The sequence below is a fragment of the Paecilomyces variotii genome, assembly GCF_004022145.1.
Source record: "Paecilomyces variotii strain CBS 101075 chromosome Unknown C8Q69scaffold_5, whole genome shotgun sequence".
NCBI classification, from domain to species: Eukaryota; Fungi; Ascomycota; class Eurotiomycetes; order Eurotiales; family Thermoascaceae; genus Paecilomyces; species Paecilomyces variotii.
In genome coordinates this window covers 684838-706272 of record NW_021167144.1, presented here as the reverse complement: position 1 = coordinate 706272, position 21435 = coordinate 684838, and the positions used below count along the sequence as shown (strand labels likewise).

The following is a 21435-nucleotide window of genomic DNA, read 5'->3' as shown; positions in this document are numbered from 1 at the left end:
GATAATTGATTCCCTTTGTAAATTAATATGTACATACCACAAGAGCGATATTTACATATACGCTAGGGTTCATAACATGCCAACATAACTAGATGCAATCAATCTCACATCGACGCCGAACCCAATGCCAGACACAAGAAGAAAGAAAAAAGCGAATAAAAGGGTATTTCTGCAATATGGACATTGAAGGAAAAATCAAAAAAAGTAGAATTCCACCGAAGACAGGCGGGGAAAAGAATAAAAAGAATAAACCAAACGAAAGACCGAGAGGTCATAGTTGGTCGCTTAGACCATTACCAATCGACAGCCCATCCGTTCTTGTTAAGGAAATCCTCACACACGGCCTTGAGGGTGTAGTTTGGTCGTAGGTCCTTCACGGTCATGGGGACGCGAGTGATGGGGTCCACGCCGGCTCGCTCGACGTGTTTCTCGATGCCAATACGGTCGAAACTGTGGCCGGACGGGGTGACCACCGGGTCGTGCATGATCTCAAACGTGATGCCGTCGACGAGATAGTCGGGGACAACCTGTACACTCATGTTAGCTCACGAATGGCTTTTTTTTCTCGCGAATATCCGATAGAACCTACCCTCTCCTGAATATCCCCATTGGAAGAAATCCGGAATGCTTCGCGCACATTATGAATATTCTTCTCCGCCTCTTCACGAAGCGCCTTTTGATCTTCCACGAAACCAATCTGACCGATCTCACCGCGATCAAGCTTCGCCTGCAGCTCGCTCAACTCCCGATCCAGATCCGCTTCAATCAACCTCTCGACATTCGCCAGCGTCTCATTCATCTCCCGCAACCTTGCGGTCTCCTTGGCAGCCCATATCTGCTGCTTCGCACGAAGCACCGTCCTCGACAGATTCTCCGTCTGGTTGCTCTTGGCCGATAGCGCAGCCTTGTATGCTTCGATCGCAACGTCGTAGGCTTCCTGCGGTCGACCCAGTCCAAGCAGCGCCTGGGCCAGATACCAGCAGCTCTTCAGACTGGCCGCGTTCTTGGGTCCGTAGAGGTCGATAGCAGCGCGCGCATCGTGCTCTGCGCCGGCCCAGTTCTCGAGCTTTATGCGGGTTAGAGCGCGGTTAGTGAAGAAGGTGGGTTCGCGGGGGTTTTTCTGGATTCTGGAATTTTATTATCATGTATTAGCTACTTCGTCTACGATCGGACAGACATCACCCAGAATGAATAGATACTCACGCTTGAGAGTAGAGCTCTTCAGCACCAGAGTAATCCCCTTCTTTGTAGAGCTGATTGCCCTTTTCTTTGAGCTCGAAAGACATTCTCGATTCAGAGATGATCCCCGGTGTTTGCGACGGGAATCTAGTTTAGAAGAATAAAATGGAGAGACCAGCAAGTGCGCTGCGACTTCCTTGAATGAAGCTTCCGGTACAATAATAAAAAATAAAAAAAGAAGAAAAAAGGCGCGCAAATGGAACAGAACAGAATTTCTAGCTATGCAAGAAACCCAGCTCTAGTTGTCAAGGAATGTCCGCTGTATTAATAATAGCGACTGCAGACCCCCAGTAAACACCGTTTCTTTCTTCTAGTCTGGGGTCCGTGGAGTAAGTATGATTGTTGGGACGGCGCTAGTTGTTCTTTGTTCACAAAAAAGTAAATTGATTTAGTCAGGGACTCACGGAGGCCGCGGATAGTTATAAGTAGTAGTGATAGTAAATAGAGCAGTAAGTGGTGATCAAATCAGTCAACCAAACGAGGTGGCCTCTTTCTTGATCTTTTTGCACTTGGGTATATGATGAAGAAGGAATAATAGAGTGAGATCCTGCTCTCTCATACTGTCAGTGAGGGTGGCCTCTTTATTAATATTATTATTGAACGTGCAGTCGGATGATTGAGCCGCCACTGTGAGATTCATCGAAAGGCATCGATCCCCGCGGAATCTTGGGGTTGGCAGCGGTGAGGATGACTCAGCAAGAGCTGGCACTGCAAGAACAACTCTGTATTTTTCGTGATCTTGGATCCGAGCTCTGTGGTTAGTCCTGTTTGATTGATGGGTTATTTATAAAAATAAAAAGGAAAAAAAAAAAGAGAGAAAAGACATAATAACTAGTATAATCTATACATTAGGTACCTAGTCATCTGTGACAGCGCGTATCGGATCCCTCGTGGTGATCGCCAGGCGTTGTGCAGATGATCGAAGGCGCTATGATTATTCCGGGACACATGTGGGTACTTGTCACTTTACTAGAATAGAATAGTGTCTCTAATTCTATAGATGGAGAGTATATGGTACAGCTTTATCATTTTGAAGATATGGATTATTGTGTCCAAACAAGACTGCCGTCCTTCACCACTTCTGTTTGCTGCATCAATATAGAATCCAATTTCAATCCAGTTCCCTTTTTGAAAACAGTTTCGACTCAAACTATGTACACAATGATACGATGATGATGACTGCACAATAAGACGCAAGTATCCTGCTTTATCGCTCGCTTGCTTCCCAAAAAAGGCAAATGGTATGGTATGGTATCATTCCGGGGTATATATTTCTTTTCGCAAAATATCGACAAAGCTATCCCCTTCCCTTCCATGGGCATCCACTTGGGAGGAATACTCATATATAGTTCGATCTGTCTCTTCATAAAGAGAAAGAAATCGTCTCCACGCACCCTGCGCGTGACACCCTATAAGCGGGATTGGGTTCAATTCGTCATTGATCCTTGATTCCTGAAAGCAAGCGCTGGTAGACATGTCATAAGAAAGATAGACTTTGTTTCTAGTGGCCGTTGACAAGCTTCAGCTTGGTCTCGTAGTCACTGATGGCCTGGACCTTGGCGGCAGAGCTGCTCTTGGGATCAAAGCGGTAGGTGAGCCATTCGGTGGCCAGCTTTTTGGCCAGCTCGATCCCGATGACGCGCTGGCCGAAGCACAGCACCTGGGCGTCGTTGCTCAGGATGGAGCGCTCAACGGAGAAGGGATCGTGGGCAGTGACGGCGCGGATGCCAGGCACCTTGTTGGCGGCGATGGCGACCCCGAGGCCAGTGCCACAGATGAAGAGGCCGCGGTCAGCCTTGCCTTCGGCGATGAGCTTGGCCCCAGTGACGGCTGGGTGAGGATAGGCGGTCTTGTCATCAGCACTGGCGACGCCAACGTCGGTAACGGACTCGACGAGCGGGTGCTTCTCGAAGAGGGCCTTGATGGTCTCCTTGTAGGGGACTCCGGCGTCATCGCAGGCCAGGACGATGCGGAGAGGCTTGAGGTCCGACGACATGGTACAAGGAATGGATTGATGTATAGACCGTAAAGTATGTAGCTGTAGTAGATCTTAGCGCAGGAAATATGCAAGGCCGGAACGAACGATGGATTGTCTGGACGTGAAGAGATGACAGAAGACCACCAGCGCTGACGAGAGATATTCGGGATGGGGGTTTTATAGCCATCTATATTCCCTCTCTATTCCCCGCGTCATCCCAGCCCATCCCCATCCCACCATCAGTTACTCCGTGGGGAAGAGAATCTCCAATCGGTTTCTCGCTCGGATCTCCAGACTGGTATCGTATTCGCCATTCCCATGAGGGTCGACTAACTGATCGAGAAATGCCCCTGGGCCCCAGCCATGAATAGAATCATCTTCCCTTCCGCGCGGTTTCTCCACCCCTGCTGCTTCGGCTCAATTAGATAGATTTATTACCATCTGCGCAACTCTGCCCGGGATCTACTCTATACCGTCGCACAGTCAGAGCGCGTAATTCGTCCGGGACTGTTCTGTCCGATGCGAATGCGCACAAAAAAAACGCATTAAATGCTCCAAGGTCAAGTAAATTACTCGAAGCAGTATGCTGAGCTCGGGCATCTTGCTCTACATACTCGATCATTACCCCGTGGCTTGTATCAGAAAACGGAAACACCGCAAAGTCTGCACCACCAGCTGACCGGACTGAGATCAACCAGCTCCGTCGCGACTGTCGTGGAACCTCTGATGGCTTCTAGACTTTGATTTCCCTCCCCGGCGAGAGGTACCTCGGGATACCTGAAAAGGGCTTCCAGCGCGACGGAAGTACAACTGAACAGCTGGCAGCAACGCGGTGCAGCAGTGAAACCCCCTAAGACGTAGAATCTCCGTATCCTATCAGTGGATACTGGACCTTCAGCAGTGGAGATTCTGCATGGAGGAAAACCGGGCGGAAAAGGGGGCGTTTCAATTCAATAATGAGGGAGAAGATAATTAAGAAACTTGCAGTATGCTCGGATAGACCACTTTGGGCATCCCGTCTGTGCCTGGTAAATTTCGGTATCGTTACCGCTATTGGAAACTTTGGTATCATTTGAACAGTATTGTGACACAGATCTCAACATATAAAACCATATAAAACTACTGTATTATCCTAGTCCCATACCATCCCCGCAAGACAGTTTCTCGCACAGGCCGCGTATCTGTATTACACTCTTACTGGTACGACTTCCAGTCTTATCGATAAGCGCTGTTCCCCCTCCTTCTCCTTCTCCTTCTCCTTCTCCTTCTCTCTCTCTCTCCATCTCGCAATGAATTAATTAATGACAACTAAAGTATTCTGTCTCTGCACAGGACGTTCGTGTGTCGTGTTTGTGTGCTGGGGACACCATGAGACTGTCGCGCTAGAATCCTCTCCGCCAGGTCGATATCGTATTACTCGCATTCGGGATCATAGGAACCTTGGATCTTGCTCTCAGCCGTGACATCACCTCCCATCTTCATCTGATACCACTGCGAGATCCAAAGTTGTCTCAAAAAGGGAACCGTTGCGGGAGGAACCATACTCTACCGTACGGTCTATCGCAGAGGAGGAGGCGGCAAGAAAAACACAGCCAACACCATGGCCTCACAATCATGCCCGGTTCTGCCACAGAACCTCCTGATCATCTCGCTGAAGATGTATTTCACCCCTAGCCGCACCTTGGACTACCTCCGTACCCTGCTCGAACCGAAGAACGGAATCGTCCGTCCGCAGAACCGGTCCAAGATCCTCCTGGCGCTGATCCCCGACTTCCTAACCATCTACCCATGCGCAGAAATCATCAAACAATATGAATCCAACCTGCCTGAATCCGATCGCTCCTCCGACCTGCCCGCTCCGTTTCTCTTGGGGGCACAAGATTCCTTTTGGGAACCTCTAGGCGCCTACACCGGCGAAGTTTCTCCGCTCGCCCTGCGCGAGCTGGGTGTTTCCATCGTCGAATTGGGCCACGCTGAACGTCGCGCGATCTTTGGTGAAACGGACGAGCAAACGGGTCGCAAAGCGGCCGCCGTGTGTGCACAGGGCATGATTCCGCTCGTGTGTATCGGCGAAATCACCGCGCCGGGACCTGTCGCGTCCGAAGCCATTGGTCTCGCCGTCCGTCAGTGTGAGGTGCAAGTGCGCGCTGTCTTGGATGCCATTCCCGCTGAGGCGCCCGTGATCTTCGCCTACGAGCCTGTCTGGGCGATTGGAAAGCCTGTTCCTGCGGGCGTCGACCATATCGCTGCCGTGGTGAGCGGAATCCGAGCAGCAATTGGCCGGCGTCAAGGCGACGTGAGAGTTCTCTACGGCGGCAGTGCGGGTCCGGGGTTGTGGGGAGACGGTGGTCTGGGGAAGGCTGTGGACGGCATGTTCTTGGGTCGCTTCGCCCACGATCCAGAGGGGGTCCGGAAAGTGGTCGAAGAAGTCGAACAGAGCTTGGGAGAGTCCTGATTGGGAAGTCAGTACCAATCATGTCACTATAAATACCCGTCATTTAGGGCGTTATTGAATCGGATTTGCCAGCTAATATAGACAAAGCTAGATGATCTAATAGGCCTCTGAAGTCCTAACAAATGCCTTCTATAGACCTACAGAAGCTGGCTCTGCGGTGAATATCGAAGCAACTTGAAACTACTGCACTCAACTTCGTGATCTCGGACACGAATACCAGATACCAGAATACCAAAGGATCGCAACAAAAGCAGACACCGTCCCATGAACGCCAGACGGAACCACGGAACGGGAGGATCCTAGAGCTTATCAACGCAGATATAGACCTGAGGCCAAATGGTTGTGCCGTCGTTGAGTTTCGTCTCCTCAACCGTTCTTAGATAGTCTTTTCTCGAATGCTACTATCGGAAGAATAATCGATTGGAACACTGACACCTGAGATCACTACCAGCTGAGAATACAGTTCTCGCGGAACAATAATATCATGGAATACTGTATCATAATAGGCTACTATGATCCGGGATCATGTACGTTTTAAATCACTGCTGTCTAGGACACATAGATTGGAGGACGGACTTAAAATACGCCTTGTTCGATTAAGTATGATATCCGTTAGTTATAGGGAACTATATACGCTTTCTAAGGCTATAGAATCGTTTGAATCTGGCTTCAATCGCCTTACGGGCTCACAGAAAATGGGACTGGTCCAACATTAGTGGTCGCCAATCTGAATAAGACTGCAGAGCGAGCACCAAAAGCAGGACGCGGTAACGACCAGAAAGACATGCAATTTAGTATTCTACACCAGATCGAGCTGCTTTAGTCTACTGAGCCTGCTATGCAAAATATGTCACAACTTTGTCCTAATATGCCATAAAAGTCCTGCTCCGAGCTAACAGTAAAGTGGGGACTTGCTGCTAGGAGTTATGAGTGTAAATTCGGCCGTATACAGCCTCACTACTGTATATTTTCCGCGCCAACTCACAGGTCCTCACACTCTAGGTATAAGTGATCTAATAGGGATAGTGTTGAAATAGGAACCTTGCATATGGCTTAATCGCAGGGAGAAGGATGTCAAACAAATAATCCATCATCCGTGGTGTACGACTACACCCGAGTCTAGTTTACAGCCCTGCGCTTAGATCCTGTAGCAATAACTTCGAACATAAAACCAATAGCCCCGAAAACAAATCATCATTAGATTACTGTACCATCGTTGACATAACTTCTTTGAGTATTTCGCGGCCCTCTTCAAGCTTTGCAAGTCGGGCTGTCAGGAATTCTCTCTGCCTTTTACTAACAACCGGCTCTGATACAAGAGCGCAAACCTCAGCATCTGACATCTTTGCAACGGTCAACGGACAGAATATATGCTGCAGGTCCTGAACAATATGACGTTCAACAACTTGAACTGTCACGTTCGCAATGAACACTTTTTGGTAGACCTAGAATCGAGAACTTTGGTAAGCCATAATCTCAAGTGTTAAAGGAAAGACATGTATGTACCTTGTATATTGCTAGAAGGCAGTCGAGAACTTCATCCGAGCTATGATTATCCATGCCAGGATCAATGTCTTCTGAATAGAGATGTAAAGCTTTGTTCACATTAACGGGTAGAACTTCACGGTTTCCTCCTGGTGCCGCTGCCTTGTCGAGACATTCTCTCAACTTGATTTTTTGCCTTTCGGCCTGCCGCTTCTTAATGGTATCGGTGTAGTAGTGATTGTAATTTATCACATAGCTTTTGTTATCTTTCAAGATTTTCTCAAGCTCCTCCACCGCACTCCTATGTCTTGCCTTTACCCTTTCACGGATTATAGGCCACATGCGTGCGTACATGTCCGAGGGCGCTTTGTCCTTAAGAACTTCCTGGAGGAAGGTACTGCAAACGTCTGATACTCCATCTATATGTGCCTCGGCGATGAGATTCCATTTCGATGACTGTTCCCAGAATAACTCTGCAATCACAAGAGGGTTAAAATTGCCTAGTAGTTCGCGTCCCCGCGCCCTGATTACAACGTCATTTGCCCATTGCACTCCTTCTCGATGTGAAAGTATTTGAGGCCTTTCGATGTGCGAAAAACATTGTCGATAGGTCAGGGTATTTGCCAAAAATTCCAATGATCGCGTTATTACCTCATCCTCTTCTGACGCTTCGGAGCTTGTAGAATTACCACCCATACCATGAATCTGAAATTTATGGCCGTGTGTGCGCATACGTTCTGCGAACTGTTGGTTCATAAGTTGAATTGCGGCACGTAGACGGCGGACTGAGGTCAAACGCCTGAGTGAAAAAGGCCCCCGGTCGGGCTTGAAGTCATCTCCCTCGTAATGACCATTGACAGCCGATTTGAAAATCTCGTAGAAGTTGAGACCTAGTTGGGAGAGGAACATTCTGCACTCATCTGTGGTGGTCCTTGCTGTACCCATGACATCAAGTTCCGATTTCGTGGCATGCAAGGTAGCGTCCAGTTCTTCTTGAAGTTTAGGAAGCTCCTGTCGAACATGAGTAAAAAGCAAACTGCTGAGACGATTTACTAGACTTCCAATTCCGATATGTTCCTTTGGAAGTTTGCCGAATGCTGATTTTCGGAAAAAAGACTGCTCAGAGAGATTTCGTTCTTGGATTGATATTCCAGCCTCTTTGAATTCTCGGTTTTTCAGGACGTGCCATCCCAACGCGAAGAAGATATCTTTATTTTTGGCCAGCTCAAGAAATGCAGTTTCCGTTTCCGAACCTGGAGGGGGGATATCAGGCTTGGTAATGATTCCCAGAGTACGTTCGCCTTTCGGGTCGAACTGGCGGACCTTGTTGAGGATAGGTTGATTGGCATAGTCATTGGCCGCTGAAACTACTGCCAGACAAATTGTCCGCGGCTGCGATATATACGTGTTTGTGATTTCGACCGTCATATTCACATCTGACTGGGATGCATCTTTTGTCTCTGACTGTATGATTCCAGGCAGATCGACCACAGTGAGTTGCGGCAGGTTTGGCCCTTCGATCTCAACACTGAGCACATCGCGAGCAAAGGCTCGTTGAGTACCGACACTCTCTCCTCCACCTTCGATCCCCATCAATTGTTTTGCTTTATCCATAACCTCAGGGAGCTGGTCAAAGCTAGTGATCGTTTCTCGAAATCCATCGATTGTTGTTTTATCTTCCGCGGATCGTTCTGAGTCGGGAATCACCTTGATTTGGAGCGAGTGCGACACGCCACGTCTTAGAATTATCTCAGTTGGATATCTTGTACACAAGTTGTCTTTCCTTGGGAAAGGGACTCCCGTCAACGCCTCAAGCACCGAGCTTTTTCCGGCTGACTGATCTCCACAGACCACTAGCTGTGGTAAGGAGAGGACACTGTCTAGTCCGCATTTGCGTAACTGAGACACAATATCTAGAACACGTCGTTGTTCATGTGTCTCCAGAGATTCCAAAGCGTCTGTGTCCAGATTTCCATCAATGTCGCCCGGAGATCCATCTTTGAGAAGTATTAGTAGCCTTCGTTGTATTTTTCACTTTAACACTCACTAGGAGATAGAGTATCACTATCCAGAGTATCTATTGAGCCCATTTTTAGGTTGAGAATGTAAAATCCTAAGTTGAGGTTACTGTCAGAAAAAAAGCTGTATCACAGATTTTCGAGATCCGTGTTGGCCTTAAATGGTCTGCAAAATCAACGTAATTGTTACACTTACTTTGTCAGGACCCTGGCAATGTAGGCTTTCCTTCGGAATGAAAACCTGGGAGCGAAGCTCGCTAGGCTTGAATTCTCTAGCAACTAGCTCAGCCTATTTATGTCTGTGGATGGAGCTGAAAGGCGTGGGAGAAACCCGACAGGAGGCCTGCTGTAGGCAGGCTCCGACAGAAAATGTATCAGATCAAACAGATAAGTAAACGTTAATATAAGCTGTCGAATCGCAAATGGCATGGAAGCAACTGTAAAGCTAGTAGCTAGGTTGCTTGCTTGCTTGCTTCCACTCTGGGAGAAACTTGATCCCATATTAACCTCCTATATTATACAAAGAATCTAGATCCTAGTGATATAGTAAGTTCTATCCTATAATTAGGATCTCAAAAAACCTGCTGCAAACGGATAATATAGCAGTTCACCCGCACACTTCTTCGCGCAACATAAGCACACTATGTATTATATCTGCTTCTTGTATTATCTTCAATAGCATTCGTTGAGTCCCAGAATTAGGCGGTCTGCGATGTGCCTTTGCTTTTTGTCGGTGCTTATAGCTCTAAAGCAGGCGAGCTGCAAAACGCCACTACTACCCTATATAAAAGATATAAAACAAACCACTTAAAGCCGCCCATTTCCACTAATATAGGATTAAAGCAGACACGCTGGAATTAGGAAATGCTTAGGAATAGTAGTGGAGGCAATGCTCTAGGCAGCAGTAATCATAATAGAGTCCGTAGTCGATAGATTTCGGTACAATCTAGTTCTTCAAGCAATTAAGATCCTATTGCCGGATTAACTTCTATTCCCACACTTTTTCCCATATCGATATCGCTTAGGATGATTTGCTAAAATACTGTACCCAGGCGGAAGATACTTCAGATCTATTCAGATCCACGGGTTAGGGGAGACCAGTAAGAGGTTGCATTCAGTCTTTGTTATATGATTTGTTTCTCATCTGGGGAATGCACTTGTAACATTGATGAGATTGTGGATGATAGATATAAAGAACAATAGGTCTGATTCTGTGCTTTTCTATGTCGTAAGCGAGACATTGCACTGTAGTCCCAAGGTACCACTTAGAAACATTAAGTCTTTGTAGCTCATTAATGGCCAGAAAGACTGTCTATTATCACACGTTGCTACAATATCAATCACCCCAAGACCCCATACTTTGCAGAATTATTCGAGCGCAAGCATATTTTCTTGCCATAGCAGTTGACAATCTAGTAAATTAGGTGTTAACTATCTAGGATACTTCATTCCAAAACAATTTCAAGTAGCAAAATAACTCGATGTTATTAACTTGTCGTCCGTTTCCCTGGTGTCTCTCCAAACTTCCAGTTTTCCAATGTCTTAGACAATTTGCAGCAGTGGAAAATAGTTACCTTTTAGAGGATTTTCATTCCTAGTCCTTTATTAGTCTAGAAGGTAGTGAGGTGGATATGTCTTCTAGTTAGTCTGTGAGATTAGATAGTGCAAGGCCACAAACAACACAAAGCACAAAGAGCCTTGTTAGAGGGTCTGAGCCTGTTGAGATAAACCACCCATAGTTTTATGATAGGAAGAGACCAACTACTGGTGCTGCAGCGACGGGCATTGATGTTTCACTTAACTAAGTAGCAAATATACAGTGATGTCTAAATATGTTTCATCAGCGAACGCCGCAATCTACAAACTAGTATGTGCTGGGATAGAAGAGCGGCTTAGTATGCGCTGGGACAGAAGAGCGGCTACGAGAGCGGCTGTGAGAGCGGCTGTGAGACACTGATTGAGTGAATTAATTAGCCTGCAGGGGGGCAACCTGCATATCGCGATTGAGTGCCTGAAACTTCAAACCTCAGCCATGTTGACCGCGGCGCGAATGTGAGGACAATCAATCTCAATACTATATTATCATCCCTCCTGAACGCAGTGGCAGATGAGCATCTTATCTTATTGCACATGCTCTCTGGATCTTTGACGATACTAATCTTGCCATGCCCTTCTTTGGATCAAAAAATGGGCATCATGTTGCCAACAGCCATGAGAATTCCAAGAAGTCCCACAAAAAGTCACTTTCTTGGTGGAAAACTAGAGGTCTTCAAGAGACATCTGGTATCGATAATAATCAGAAGGCCTCCCTTAGTTGCTTGAGTACTGGAGGCACTGAGGGGGAAAGCACAGGTGCACTTGAAGGGAGGGCCATCAGCCCAGCATTGAGGGAAGCTGATTCCATCTGGAGCCGCGCATACGATTCACTAAAAGCAAAGGACCCAGTGTTAGTGAACAGATATGAAGAGATACTCAGCAAGGAGTACACCTCAGATGGACGTTCCGAGGACAACTCAACAAATATCATCGCTCAAAATGATCCTCAGAGACGTCAATTACAGATGGATGAGATGATGAAAAAAGGCCAACAGCGAATGGAGGAAAATAAAATCAGATCCCGAATTTCGAAAGGGCACGATATAACTTGTGCTGCGAATGCCGTGCTTGCGACCACGGACTGGGTTGGAGAAGCCCTGTCGAACTCCCGGGAAGCATCTCTGATTTGGGCTGGAGTATCTCTTGTCGTCCAAATCTTTACAAACACCATCACAGCGAGCGATGCGAACCTTGAAGGCTTCCAATATGTAACAGCACGACTCGGATTCTACAACGAATTTCAGACGAGGTGGATCCCGCGCATCTCCGATGGGTTGAGAAAGTCGTTCGAGAGAAGTGTACAAGACCTCTACGAAAGTATCCTTGAATTCCAGCTTCGAAGCGTCCTTCGCCTCTATCGGTCTTCAATCAGGAATTTTGGAGGAGACTTATTTCAACCACGAAGGTGGGACGAACTGCTATCACGGGTGAAGGAGCGTGAAAGAATTGTGACACGGGACTCGGTGCAAATACGTGACAGCGCCCTTTACGATATCCAAGAGAAGGTTCTCAAGCTCAGCATAGAAACGGCGGAACGCAAGATGACAAGAAACGAGCGGGATTGTCTTCAACTCTTCCGCCTCACGCACACTACTGGGTCTGGTGCTGAACTTGAACAAAAGCTGACATACGAAGACTTCAAGTATCGCGTCGAATACAGGGTCGGAGGGACCTGCCAGTGGTTTTTGGACCAAGAAAATTTCAAGCACTGGTTGAAAGATGATTCCGGTATCCTCCTCGTGACTGCTGATCCTGGCTGCGGAAAATCCGTGCTCGCCAAGTATCTCATCGACTGCGAACTTCCGCAGTGTATAAATGAGTCGGGGAAACCACCAGTCATTTGTTACTTCTTCTTCAAGGAGCAAGTCCAGTCCCGTGTTCATATAGCGCTCTGCGCGCTGCTTCATCAGTTGTTGTCTCAAAGGCCCTCACTGGTTCGACACGCAATTGAAGCTGTGGAAAAGAACGGTCCAAAGCTCATAGAAATCCCAGGAAAGCTGTGGGAAATTCTCCAAAATGCTACCAGGGACGAAGACGCAGGTCAAGTGATTTTTGTGCTAGACGCACTAGACGAGTGTGACAGATACGATCGCCAGAAATTGATATCATTCCTGAAAAGTCAGTTTCTACGAGCGTCAACAGCGAGCGGGAAGCTCAAAATACTACTAACAAGTAGGCCATATGGGGACATAACTCACGAATTTGACGAAGCTTTTCCCAATATGAGAATTCCTGGGGAAGATGAGTCGCCTCGAATTGCCGATGAGATCAATGCAGTCATTAGATATCGCGTGCGCAAGTTTCAGCAGAAGCGAGGTCTCACAGAGGGCGCAGCTAACTATCTGGAAAAACGACTGATGGAAATCAAGCATCGCACTTATCTCTGGCTATATCTTGTGTTCGACTACCTCGAGAATGAGTTGATAAAATTGACAGAGAAGGAGATGCAAAAGAAGGTCTTCAGCAATATCCCTGTCAGCTTCGACGATGCATATGAGAAAATCTTGGAGAAGTCAAAGGACAAAGAGAGGGCATTGAAGATTTTCAAAATCCTTCTAACTGCGTATCGCCCTCTCACCGCGGGTGAGATGCAGATTGCGTTAGAAACAGACAGGTCGTCAAGCTCTCTGCGGGACCTCGATCTCGAGCCTGTCGGCGAATTCCAGAGGAGCCTGAGACAGTATTGTGGTCTGTTTGTCTCAATAGACGACGGCATGGTTTACTTTCTTCACCAAACTGCAAGGGAATATCTGTTACCAAAGATAGGATCTGCTACCTCCAACAGCACTACTGACGTGAATTCTTCCGCCTTCCGTCATTCGATCAGCACTCAACAGGCACATGCGTTGTTAGCAGGCTGCTGCATGGCCTACGTCAAATTCCCACATTGGTTAGAAGAGAGCCAGCCTGATAATCGGGATCTCTCGATTCCAGGCAGCCCAGATCAGATCACTCACGAGCGATCCTTCTTGATTTATGCGTCGGCCTACTGGGCAATCCATCTTCAACAGGCAGAGGATGTAGCTGATCAATCGATGCAAGGCGATGCCCTCGAGCTTTGTCAAATACAGACCACACGCCTTTACCCATGGTTTGACACACATTGGGAGCAGATACAAACTGGCAGGCTAGAGAAGCCGGCGTCCGCAATAGCGATATCATCTTATTTCGGCCTTGAAGTTGTCGTACAACAACTGCTCATCAAAAATGGAATCGACAAGGGCTACATCGATGATTTCGATAAGAGCTCCCTGTTGTGGGCTGCAGAGCGTGGACACGAAGCGGTTGTGAAACTGCTTCTTCAGACTGGCAAAGCGGATTTGAACCTAAAGGATCCCGAGTTCGGCATGACACCAATAGCATATGCTGCAGAAAATGGGCACAAAGAGATTGCAGAACTACTTCTTGGGACCGGCCAAGTCGACCCGGACTCAGTCTCCAAAGAGGGGTGGAGACCATTATCATACGCTTGTAAGAATGGACATGAAGCCATTGTGAAGATGTTGCTCGAAACTGGCAGAGTCGACCCAGAGTCAGTCACGGAAGATAGGTACGGCGTGACACCTCTGTTAGTGGCAGCAGCAACTGGACATGATGCAGTAGTAAAGCTTCTACTTCGCACTGCAAAGGTTGATCCAAACCCCAGGTCTGCAGAAGATGATACGCCCTTAATTCATGCGGCATATGAGGGGCATCAGGCCGTGGTAAAACTGCTCCTTGAAACTGACGGTATTGATACGGAAAGCAAGGGCCCATTTGGTTGGCCACCATTGCAGACAGCTGCATGGAATCGGCAGCCGGAAATGGTGAAGCTTCTGATTGAGTCAGGAAAGGTTGATCCAGAATTGAAAGATAATAGCGGCTGGACGGCGTTGCACACCGCAGCACACAACGGACGCCTGGAAGTGGTGAAAGCGCTCCTTGAAACCGGCAAAGTCAATATGAAGTCTGAGACAGACGACGGCAGAACAGCATTGTCGCTTGCTGCAGACAACGGCACCCAGGCTGTGGTCAAACTACTGCTTGAAACTGGAGAATATGATCCGAACCACAACAACAAATACGGCCGGACACCGCTGATGGAAGCAGCACGGAGTGGACATGATGAAGCAGTAAAACTACTGCTTGAGACAGGGAAGGTCGATCCAGATTCGAAAGATATCTATGGACAAACACCCTTAAGATATGCAGCAGAGCGCGGTCGTCCGAGAGTGGTGAAACTACTGCTGGAAACTGGAAAAGTCGACCCGATGTCAACAGCTAATGATGGGGACTCGCCATTGTCTGCTGCCATACGGGAACAACATGAGGCGATTGTAGAGCTCCTGCAATCCTACATAGCCAGACAGCTTCAGTGATCTTGGACGTGTTAACAGTGAACCGAAGACATGAGAATGATCTGCCTCTGATAAGTACCTATGTTAACAGCTAGAGATGCGCAACTACCTATCTAGATAGCAGAATTGTATCTCACTGCTAAAATAATAATAATACCATAATATGCGAAAATAAATCCCCAACAAGTTTCGGGCCAATGGCGTCAGTAGAAGCAGTAAACTAAAGCTAAACCGAAGCTACCGTCAACATTCCGCTAACCCCGCCATTTCCCATCTCATCTGACTTCTGAGTTGTGCTGCCCCTCCTTTTCTTCATCCTTTTCTACTCATCCCACTCTGAGGAACAAAAGAATTATATTTCACAAAGCAGCCATGTCCAGCTACGACGAGAAGATCTACCAAGACGCGCTCAAGGCTGCCCAGCCCGAGCTGGGTGACCAGGCTGAGGCAGTTGCCAAGGAGTTCGCGACGGCCTACGCTCAGGTCAAGAATCTGAAGCAGGCGCCCACTGATGACCAGAAACTGCAGGTATGTGCACTCTTCTCATATCTCAGTTCGTTCTGTCTCGCTGCTTCACGGGGGAGGGGGTGTTGTTTCCTCTTACGGTACTTTCAGCCGGTTTGAATCGGATAAGGAGAATGAAACGAACATCTGGGAGTGATATTCGCTGGTGTCGTTCCTACAGGATAGATAAGCAGAGGGGGTTAGGATATGGGTCTGAAGCAGGGCAGGGCGGACATGGTGTTTTTTTCTGGCCGTGTTCAAGAAGTTCTGGGAAATTCCGGGCTAACGTTTCTCACCTCTTTCCACAGCTCTATGGTCTGAGCAAGCAGGGTCTGCAGAATCCTCCTTTCGACCAGAGGCCCGCCCCTGGCACCTTCGACTTCAAGGTACGTCCGGGAACCATTTTTGCTTTCAGAGCATTTCATGTCTAACGGCTTCATCTCTCGCGGTATAGAGAAAGTACATGGACAACGCATGGAAGGCCGTCGTCACCGCAGGAACCACGCCCGCACAGGCACAGCAGCAGTACACCAAGCTCGTCAACGAGCTTATCGAACAGATCGGAACCCAATAGACGTCTTGCCTTTGTGACCGGAAGGTGGTATGATCTAGAGCAATTCTTGGAGATTGGTTTCTAGGAATGAACTATAATGAGCCCGGATATGGATCAATGCGATTTACTCTCTGCTAGTATATAGTGTACGAGTGCGCTGGGGTATACACGCTGTGATTTAAGAAATCTCATGGGTGATGATCTCACGTAGTCGATATTAGAGACACGTTCAAGCGCTCTATTGCTATTTCATGAAAACACAAGATTCGTAGGCATTGGTTTGAAAGCGTTTTCAGGAATATGCATAAATCTGTCCATACTCATCGAAACTTTTACCCCTCCCAGGTCTGCCCAAGCCAGTCGGGCTCGGAATGGCTTGAAGTCGCACACCATGGTATATCAGTGGCAGAATAAGGAGTCAAGGGCAGATCGTAGGGCATCCTGAATCCGACAATAGCGGACGGAACGGTCGAGTCTCGACCTTCTAGCGTTTGAATAAGATCGGATGACGGGGTATTCCGTTTGAAACAAGGGACCATCTCCACCCTCCCTTCATTCTCACTTCCAGCGAAAAGCTCTGGCCATACCATAACGCCTATTTCCCAGCTACAGATGCGGACTTCCCCGTTCGCATTAGGAGCAGCGCCCCAAGCCTGAGTAGACAGGTTAGCGGATGTCACCATGGCCCAGTCGATTCGATCCATGCTTGCTGCATCGGAAAATCGCACATAGGTCTTGATATGAGGTGCAGCTCTGCGGCGGCCTGCTTCACATTTCACGGCATTAGTACCGCCGCCCATCCTATCGCTAATTGGGTCCTCTCTGTCCCCAGCCCAGTGGCAGAGGTACGGACGCATGTACTGCAGCTGTCGCTGCTGTGCGGCGCTCTGGAGCTTCATGTGGATCGAGCCTCCTGAGCCATACCCATTGAGGGATCTTCGGATTTCATCTGGTGTCGGAAAGATGATGGAGAATTTCGGACGGTTAAGAGCCGAAGGACATAGGGACTCGAAAAACGTTTCTTTTAGCCACTTATCTGTCTGCCCGAGAGATGCTATAGATGATATCTGTAGATGTGTCAGTGGTGTATTTAGCATAGCATTTTAAGAACACCGTGTAACCTACTTGGATGATAATATGAGGTTTCTTACTACTCCCCGGGGTGCTCTTCTCTTGCAGAAGAGGGACATTCCGCAAAGTGTCCTTCAGTGCAGGCCATCCCCAAAGTGATGCCTTTTTGGAGTCCATATCATTGACTTTCTGTTTCGAAGGTATACTTGCAATTAATGCAGCTCGCACAGCGCCGAAATCGTGCTTTTCCAGCTGCTTGACGAGCTGGCCGGTCTTTTTGCTCCCATAAGCGCCAAGGTAAGAAAGAAGGTCTCTTTTGAATCTTGCACCAGAACCAACTATTGAAGAAGCTGGTTCTGCAGATTTGCTTGTATTCGACAGCGGTAACAATGGGGAGCGCCAGACAGCTTGACACATATTGGCCCAATCCCCGGGGATCATGTTCGCTGTGTGTATGATGACCCTATACTTGATAAGCAAGAAATTATCTGAGTCTATGTCATTACACATACTGTGCCAGATCATCATGCCGTAGAATAACCATCATCTTGGAATGATGTGTGCCAAATGGCTCTGGCATGTAAGCTGTTATAGCTTCCACATTCGGATACCGTGCACATTGTTCCTGGGAAAAGCAAATTAGTTAATGAAGCCTTACCAAATGACAGTTACTGAATCATCCCTCTGGTTTCAACAGCCATGGCACTTGCACTTACATCGATTCGAATACGATTGGGAGCCTCCTTTTTCCACGATCCATGTACAATCTTCACCTGCACCAAAGCTCTAACATCCTCATCGAACTGGCTCATAATAAAATCGACATCATGTAAGAAATTGAACTGCCAGCATTCGCGAATCATAGGATCCCCCAGGATATCCCGCAGCCTGATCGTGTCCACATTGTTGCCGGAAGATGCGGGCAGATCACGGATATTAGTGAGCTGAATGGGCGACGATATTAATTTTGGGACATTTTGATCACCAGCTTGATGAGTTGATACACCAGTCACAGAACTCTGCTGTGACTGGGATGGCAAACGAGAACGTGGCCGTGGAGGCGGCGTTATAGACCTGGTAAGTGACGCCAGGGACCTGCCACTTCTGCTTGAACTTGGGTTTGTCGGATCGTCTGAGCAGTCGATTGTAGGGCCGGTCGGCTCTTGGTGATGGGCATCACTTGATGCAACTTTCAACCGCTTGGCAGGTCGGTCATCCATTTCTAATGATAGAGCTCTGGATTGAGCTCTGGTGACGAGCGTTAGACGATGGCTATACAAGCGGACAGTTCCTGGCCGCCGAAAGTCACGCGAAGGGTAACGCGCGATCGCCGCCAATTTGTCCCAGACTCGTGCTTGAGATCTCATCAACGCCTCAACGACCAACGATGCATGAAATTTCTCGAGTCACTTGCTGTTGTGGATTGCTGCCTCTTCCATTGATCAGGCTGCAGGAAGTGTCGAGAGGTTGAGGCTGGTGATGTCCAGCACGCGTGCAGATCCAGTGATCATAAAGTCACATTACTAACCCATCAACTATAACTATAGGTACACCTTTTAAGCCATTGAACTACCTTAACTTTATTCTTATGCTTTTACACTCTTGTCTATTTTCCAAGCTTCTTTTTCTCCTCGCGCATCTCCTGCTTGACACGTGTGACTGTTCCCACTCCACCGTAGGTAATAGCAGTATACATCATCGCGACAGAGGCACCTGCATCGAGCACAGAGAGTGCTTGCTTGCCGTTTGTGATACCACCGCTCGCAAAGATCACTTTTCGAGAGATCTCAGATGGAGAAGAAGAAGTCGGTATGTTTTCCTGATCTGGCTCTGCGGCTTGTGCGCCTGCAGTGACCTCCTTTGCGCTCTGGTGTGCCTCGGTGACAGGACCTTCATCGAGCTTCTCACGGTAGCGAGCTACGAGTGCTACGGTACGGTCAAACAGCTGAGGTCCAGAGTATCCTCCAGTCTCCTTTAGAACTTCCTGTTCCTGCGGGGGGAGAGTGAATCCCTTGGGCAGGGGATCCGGACGGCGGTTCGTGGTGTTTCCAACGATGACACCGTCAACACCGGATTTCCAGACAGCATCACAGACTCCGGTGATCTGTTCATCAGAGTCTTCGTCTGGGCTCACCTTGACCATGACAAAGGGTTTGGTCTTGCGGTCAATGCTCTTTGCAGCGCCCACGACGCCTTTCAAGATGGCAGTCAGGGGTGCTGAAGCTTGGAGGTCGCGCAGGCCAGGAGTGTTGGGGCTGGAAACGTTCACAACTAGGATGTCCGCGTACTTCGCAAGGCGGTCCACACAGTAGACATAGTCGCGCTTCACTGCTTCGATGTCCGAATCGGGTGTGAGCTTGTTCTTCGCGATCTGCACGGCAAGCAGTTTTCCAGGAACCAAACTTCCAGGAGGAACACCCGCTTCACCATCCAGCACCAGCTTTTCAGCAACATCGTGAAGGCCAAACCCACTAGCATAGGCGAATTCACGAACGCGCTGTTTCAGGACAGCAGCCATGTGGTCGGCACCCTTCGAGTTGAGACCATAACGGTTGATCATGGCACACTGAGAGGGAAGGCGAAAGACACGAGGACGTGGGTTTCCTTCCTGGGGCAATGGTGTCGTTCCTCCAACTTCGACAACCGCAGCTCCCAATTCAAATAGCGGGTCGGGGATCTCGGCGTGTTTATCCAAACCACCGGAAATGCCGATAGGATTAGCTAGTGTGTAGCCAAACACCTATATACATTGGAATTACGATAAGGCCCTGTCCATGGCTTGCAGAGACTAGGGTAACGTACCTCAGTCGCCAGGACACCATCGGCATCCGGATTACCACGTTCGCGAGGGTTCAAGCCCAAATCATATAGTCTCTTAAGCCCCTTTACACCTTCGTGGTGAGCATCCTCCGCATCCGGGAATATAAGCCTGACGATTGGAACCACGCCGTATCTGTGGATGCTCGCTCTGGTATCGGTGAAGTAGACGTAACCGGCGAGGAGGGTGAAAAGCAAAGAGGTACCCAAGACTGTCTTCCTGAGCCCATTGCCCGCCTTCTTAGGAACTTCACTCGCCTTCTTGGAAACTTCTTTTTTCAAATCCTCACCTGTCGATGCATCTCTCTTGTTGATCAGTGATCGCAGGCCACCTTGTCGTTGCAAAAGCGATGGCCGATGATGGCAACGGGAAAGGGACAAGGCTCGAGAGCTTGTGTGGAGACGGCTTCTGAAAGCCAACGATGCAGAACTTGCAGCCATGTTTATAGGGCGTCAGTGACTACTTTATCGGGGAAGCATTGGACGATGTCAGCGTTGCGGAAACTAGAAAACCGTGAGCCCTGCTGTCTTAGTGTTACCACAGCAAATTATTAGACAAATAAGCCAGAGGGTATTGTAGTTTTGCAGACAGAGGCAAATATTCAGTGGAATTGAGTAAACTAGACTACTCCAGGCATTCGAAAGAGCTGTAAATGCGTAGGGATAGTGATCTCTCACGTAAGGATGTGGGGGAAAACCATCACCCCTAGTCGTATGATGTGACGATCCCTTGCCAACAGAAGGTGCAGACAGCAATAATAGGACAAAATGGCGCAGAATACTTACAGTTGAGGGTCAATTGACAGCACAACAGGTATGTCTCTCGAGTATCGGTTGTGGGATTGGAGACTGTAGCTCCCTGGCTCCCCAAGAATGATCTCGAAATGCATTCCGAAATCCCATCATTCTTTTCCCGTCATCCGCGGGTTCATATGGCGGTGAGTTTTCTGCCGGAAATAAACGGTTGATGACGTATAAGGCGGTATGAATGTCCCGCCTTGTTTCTCTCTCTTCGATGATCAGAATAATACCTCTAGGTAATTATCAGCCTTTTTATAATTGACTATATTGTTCTCACGGGTCGTGGTTTTCTTTGGTGCTAAATTACGGCACGAAGTGATTTGAGCCCTGAATTACATACTAGCTATTAGCTTGGTAATTCGATTCTCCATGCCAGTTGCAGCCTTTCGCAAATCCGAGGCTTGTAGAACACCAACAACCCCGGATATGTACCCTTCATCATTTCGATCAAACCTGCCGGATATGTAATCAAAATCTCACACGGACAAAGGCATACGGCAATTCTCAAGAGCTATGCCACGTCTAGCAACCACTATGAAGCCCTAACTAGGTACATACATGTTGCCGATCATCCGTGAGGA

General features: G+C 48.1%; 7 protein-coding genes across 7 annotated transcripts; 2 read left to right on the top strand and 5 right to left on the bottom strand.

The window, feature by feature from the left end:
* Positions 1-293: 293 nt before the first annotated feature.
* Positions 294-1286, bottom strand: C8Q69DRAFT_444480 (putative U-box domain protein; the record flags this gene model as incomplete). The annotated part of the gene is made up of 3 exons (XM_028629004.1): positions 294-527; positions 590-1127; positions 1204-1286. 3 exons carry the CDS (start codon positions 1284-1286, stop codon positions 294-296), a joined length of 855 nt encoding a protein of 284 aa, XP_028485219.1.
* A 1290-nt stretch (positions 1287-2576) lies between these two features.
* Positions 2577-3436, bottom strand: C8Q69DRAFT_259327 (ribose/galactose isomerase). The gene has a single exon (XM_028626667.1). It carries the CDS (start codon positions 3233-3235, stop codon positions 2741-2743), a length of 495 nt encoding a protein of 164 aa, XP_028485218.1. The 5' UTR covers positions 3236-3436; the 3' UTR covers positions 2577-2740.
* A 1228-nt stretch (positions 3437-4664) lies between these two features.
* On the top strand, positions 4665-5970 carry C8Q69DRAFT_259190 (Triosephosphate isomerase). Its single transcript, XM_028626665.1, has 2 exons — positions 4665-5679; positions 5764-5970. The coding sequence occupies exon 1, from the start codon at positions 4818-4820 to the stop codon at positions 5670-5672; it is 855 nt and encodes a 284-aa protein (XP_028485217.1). The 5' UTR covers positions 4665-4817; the 3' UTR covers positions 5673-5679; positions 5764-5970.
* Positions 5971-6723: 753 nt separating this feature from the next.
* Positions 6724-9247, bottom strand: C8Q69DRAFT_520449 (P-loop containing nucleoside triphosphate hydrolase protein; the record flags this gene model as incomplete). The annotated part of the gene is made up of 3 exons (XM_028633498.1): positions 6724-7117; positions 7179-9115; positions 9205-9247. 3 exons carry the CDS (start codon positions 9245-9247, stop codon positions 6875-6877), a joined length of 2223 nt encoding a protein of 740 aa, XP_028485216.1. The 3' UTR covers positions 6724-6874.
* A 6093-nt stretch (positions 9248-15340) lies between these two features.
* Positions 15341-16342, top strand: C8Q69DRAFT_259001 (acyl CoA binding protein-domain-containing protein). Its single transcript, XM_028626664.1, has 3 exons — positions 15341-15636; positions 15921-15998; positions 16067-16342. The coding sequence occupies exons 1-3, from the start codon at positions 15481-15483 to the stop codon at positions 16184-16186; spliced, it is 354 nt and encodes a 117-aa protein (XP_028485215.1). The 5' UTR covers positions 15341-15480; the 3' UTR covers positions 16187-16342.
* Positions 16343-16497: 155 nt separating this feature from the next.
* Positions 16498-18456, bottom strand: C8Q69DRAFT_444474 (putative tyrosyl-DNA phosphodiesterase; the record flags this gene model as incomplete). The annotated part of the gene is made up of 4 exons (XM_028629003.1): positions 16498-17232; positions 17291-17699; positions 17749-17861; positions 17953-18456. The coding sequence occupies 4 exons, from the start codon at positions 18454-18456 to the stop codon at positions 16498-16500; spliced, it is 1761 nt and encodes a 586-aa protein (XP_028485214.1).
* Positions 18457-18842: 386 nt separating this feature from the next.
* C8Q69DRAFT_486580 (putative dihydroorotate reductase pyre) lies at positions 18843-20494 on the bottom strand (the record flags this gene model as incomplete). Its single annotated transcript, XM_028631916.1, has 2 exons — positions 18843-19976; positions 20039-20494. 2 exons carry the CDS (start codon positions 20492-20494, stop codon positions 18843-18845), a joined length of 1590 nt encoding a protein of 529 aa, XP_028485213.1.
* Positions 20495-21435: the final 941 nt, after the last annotated feature.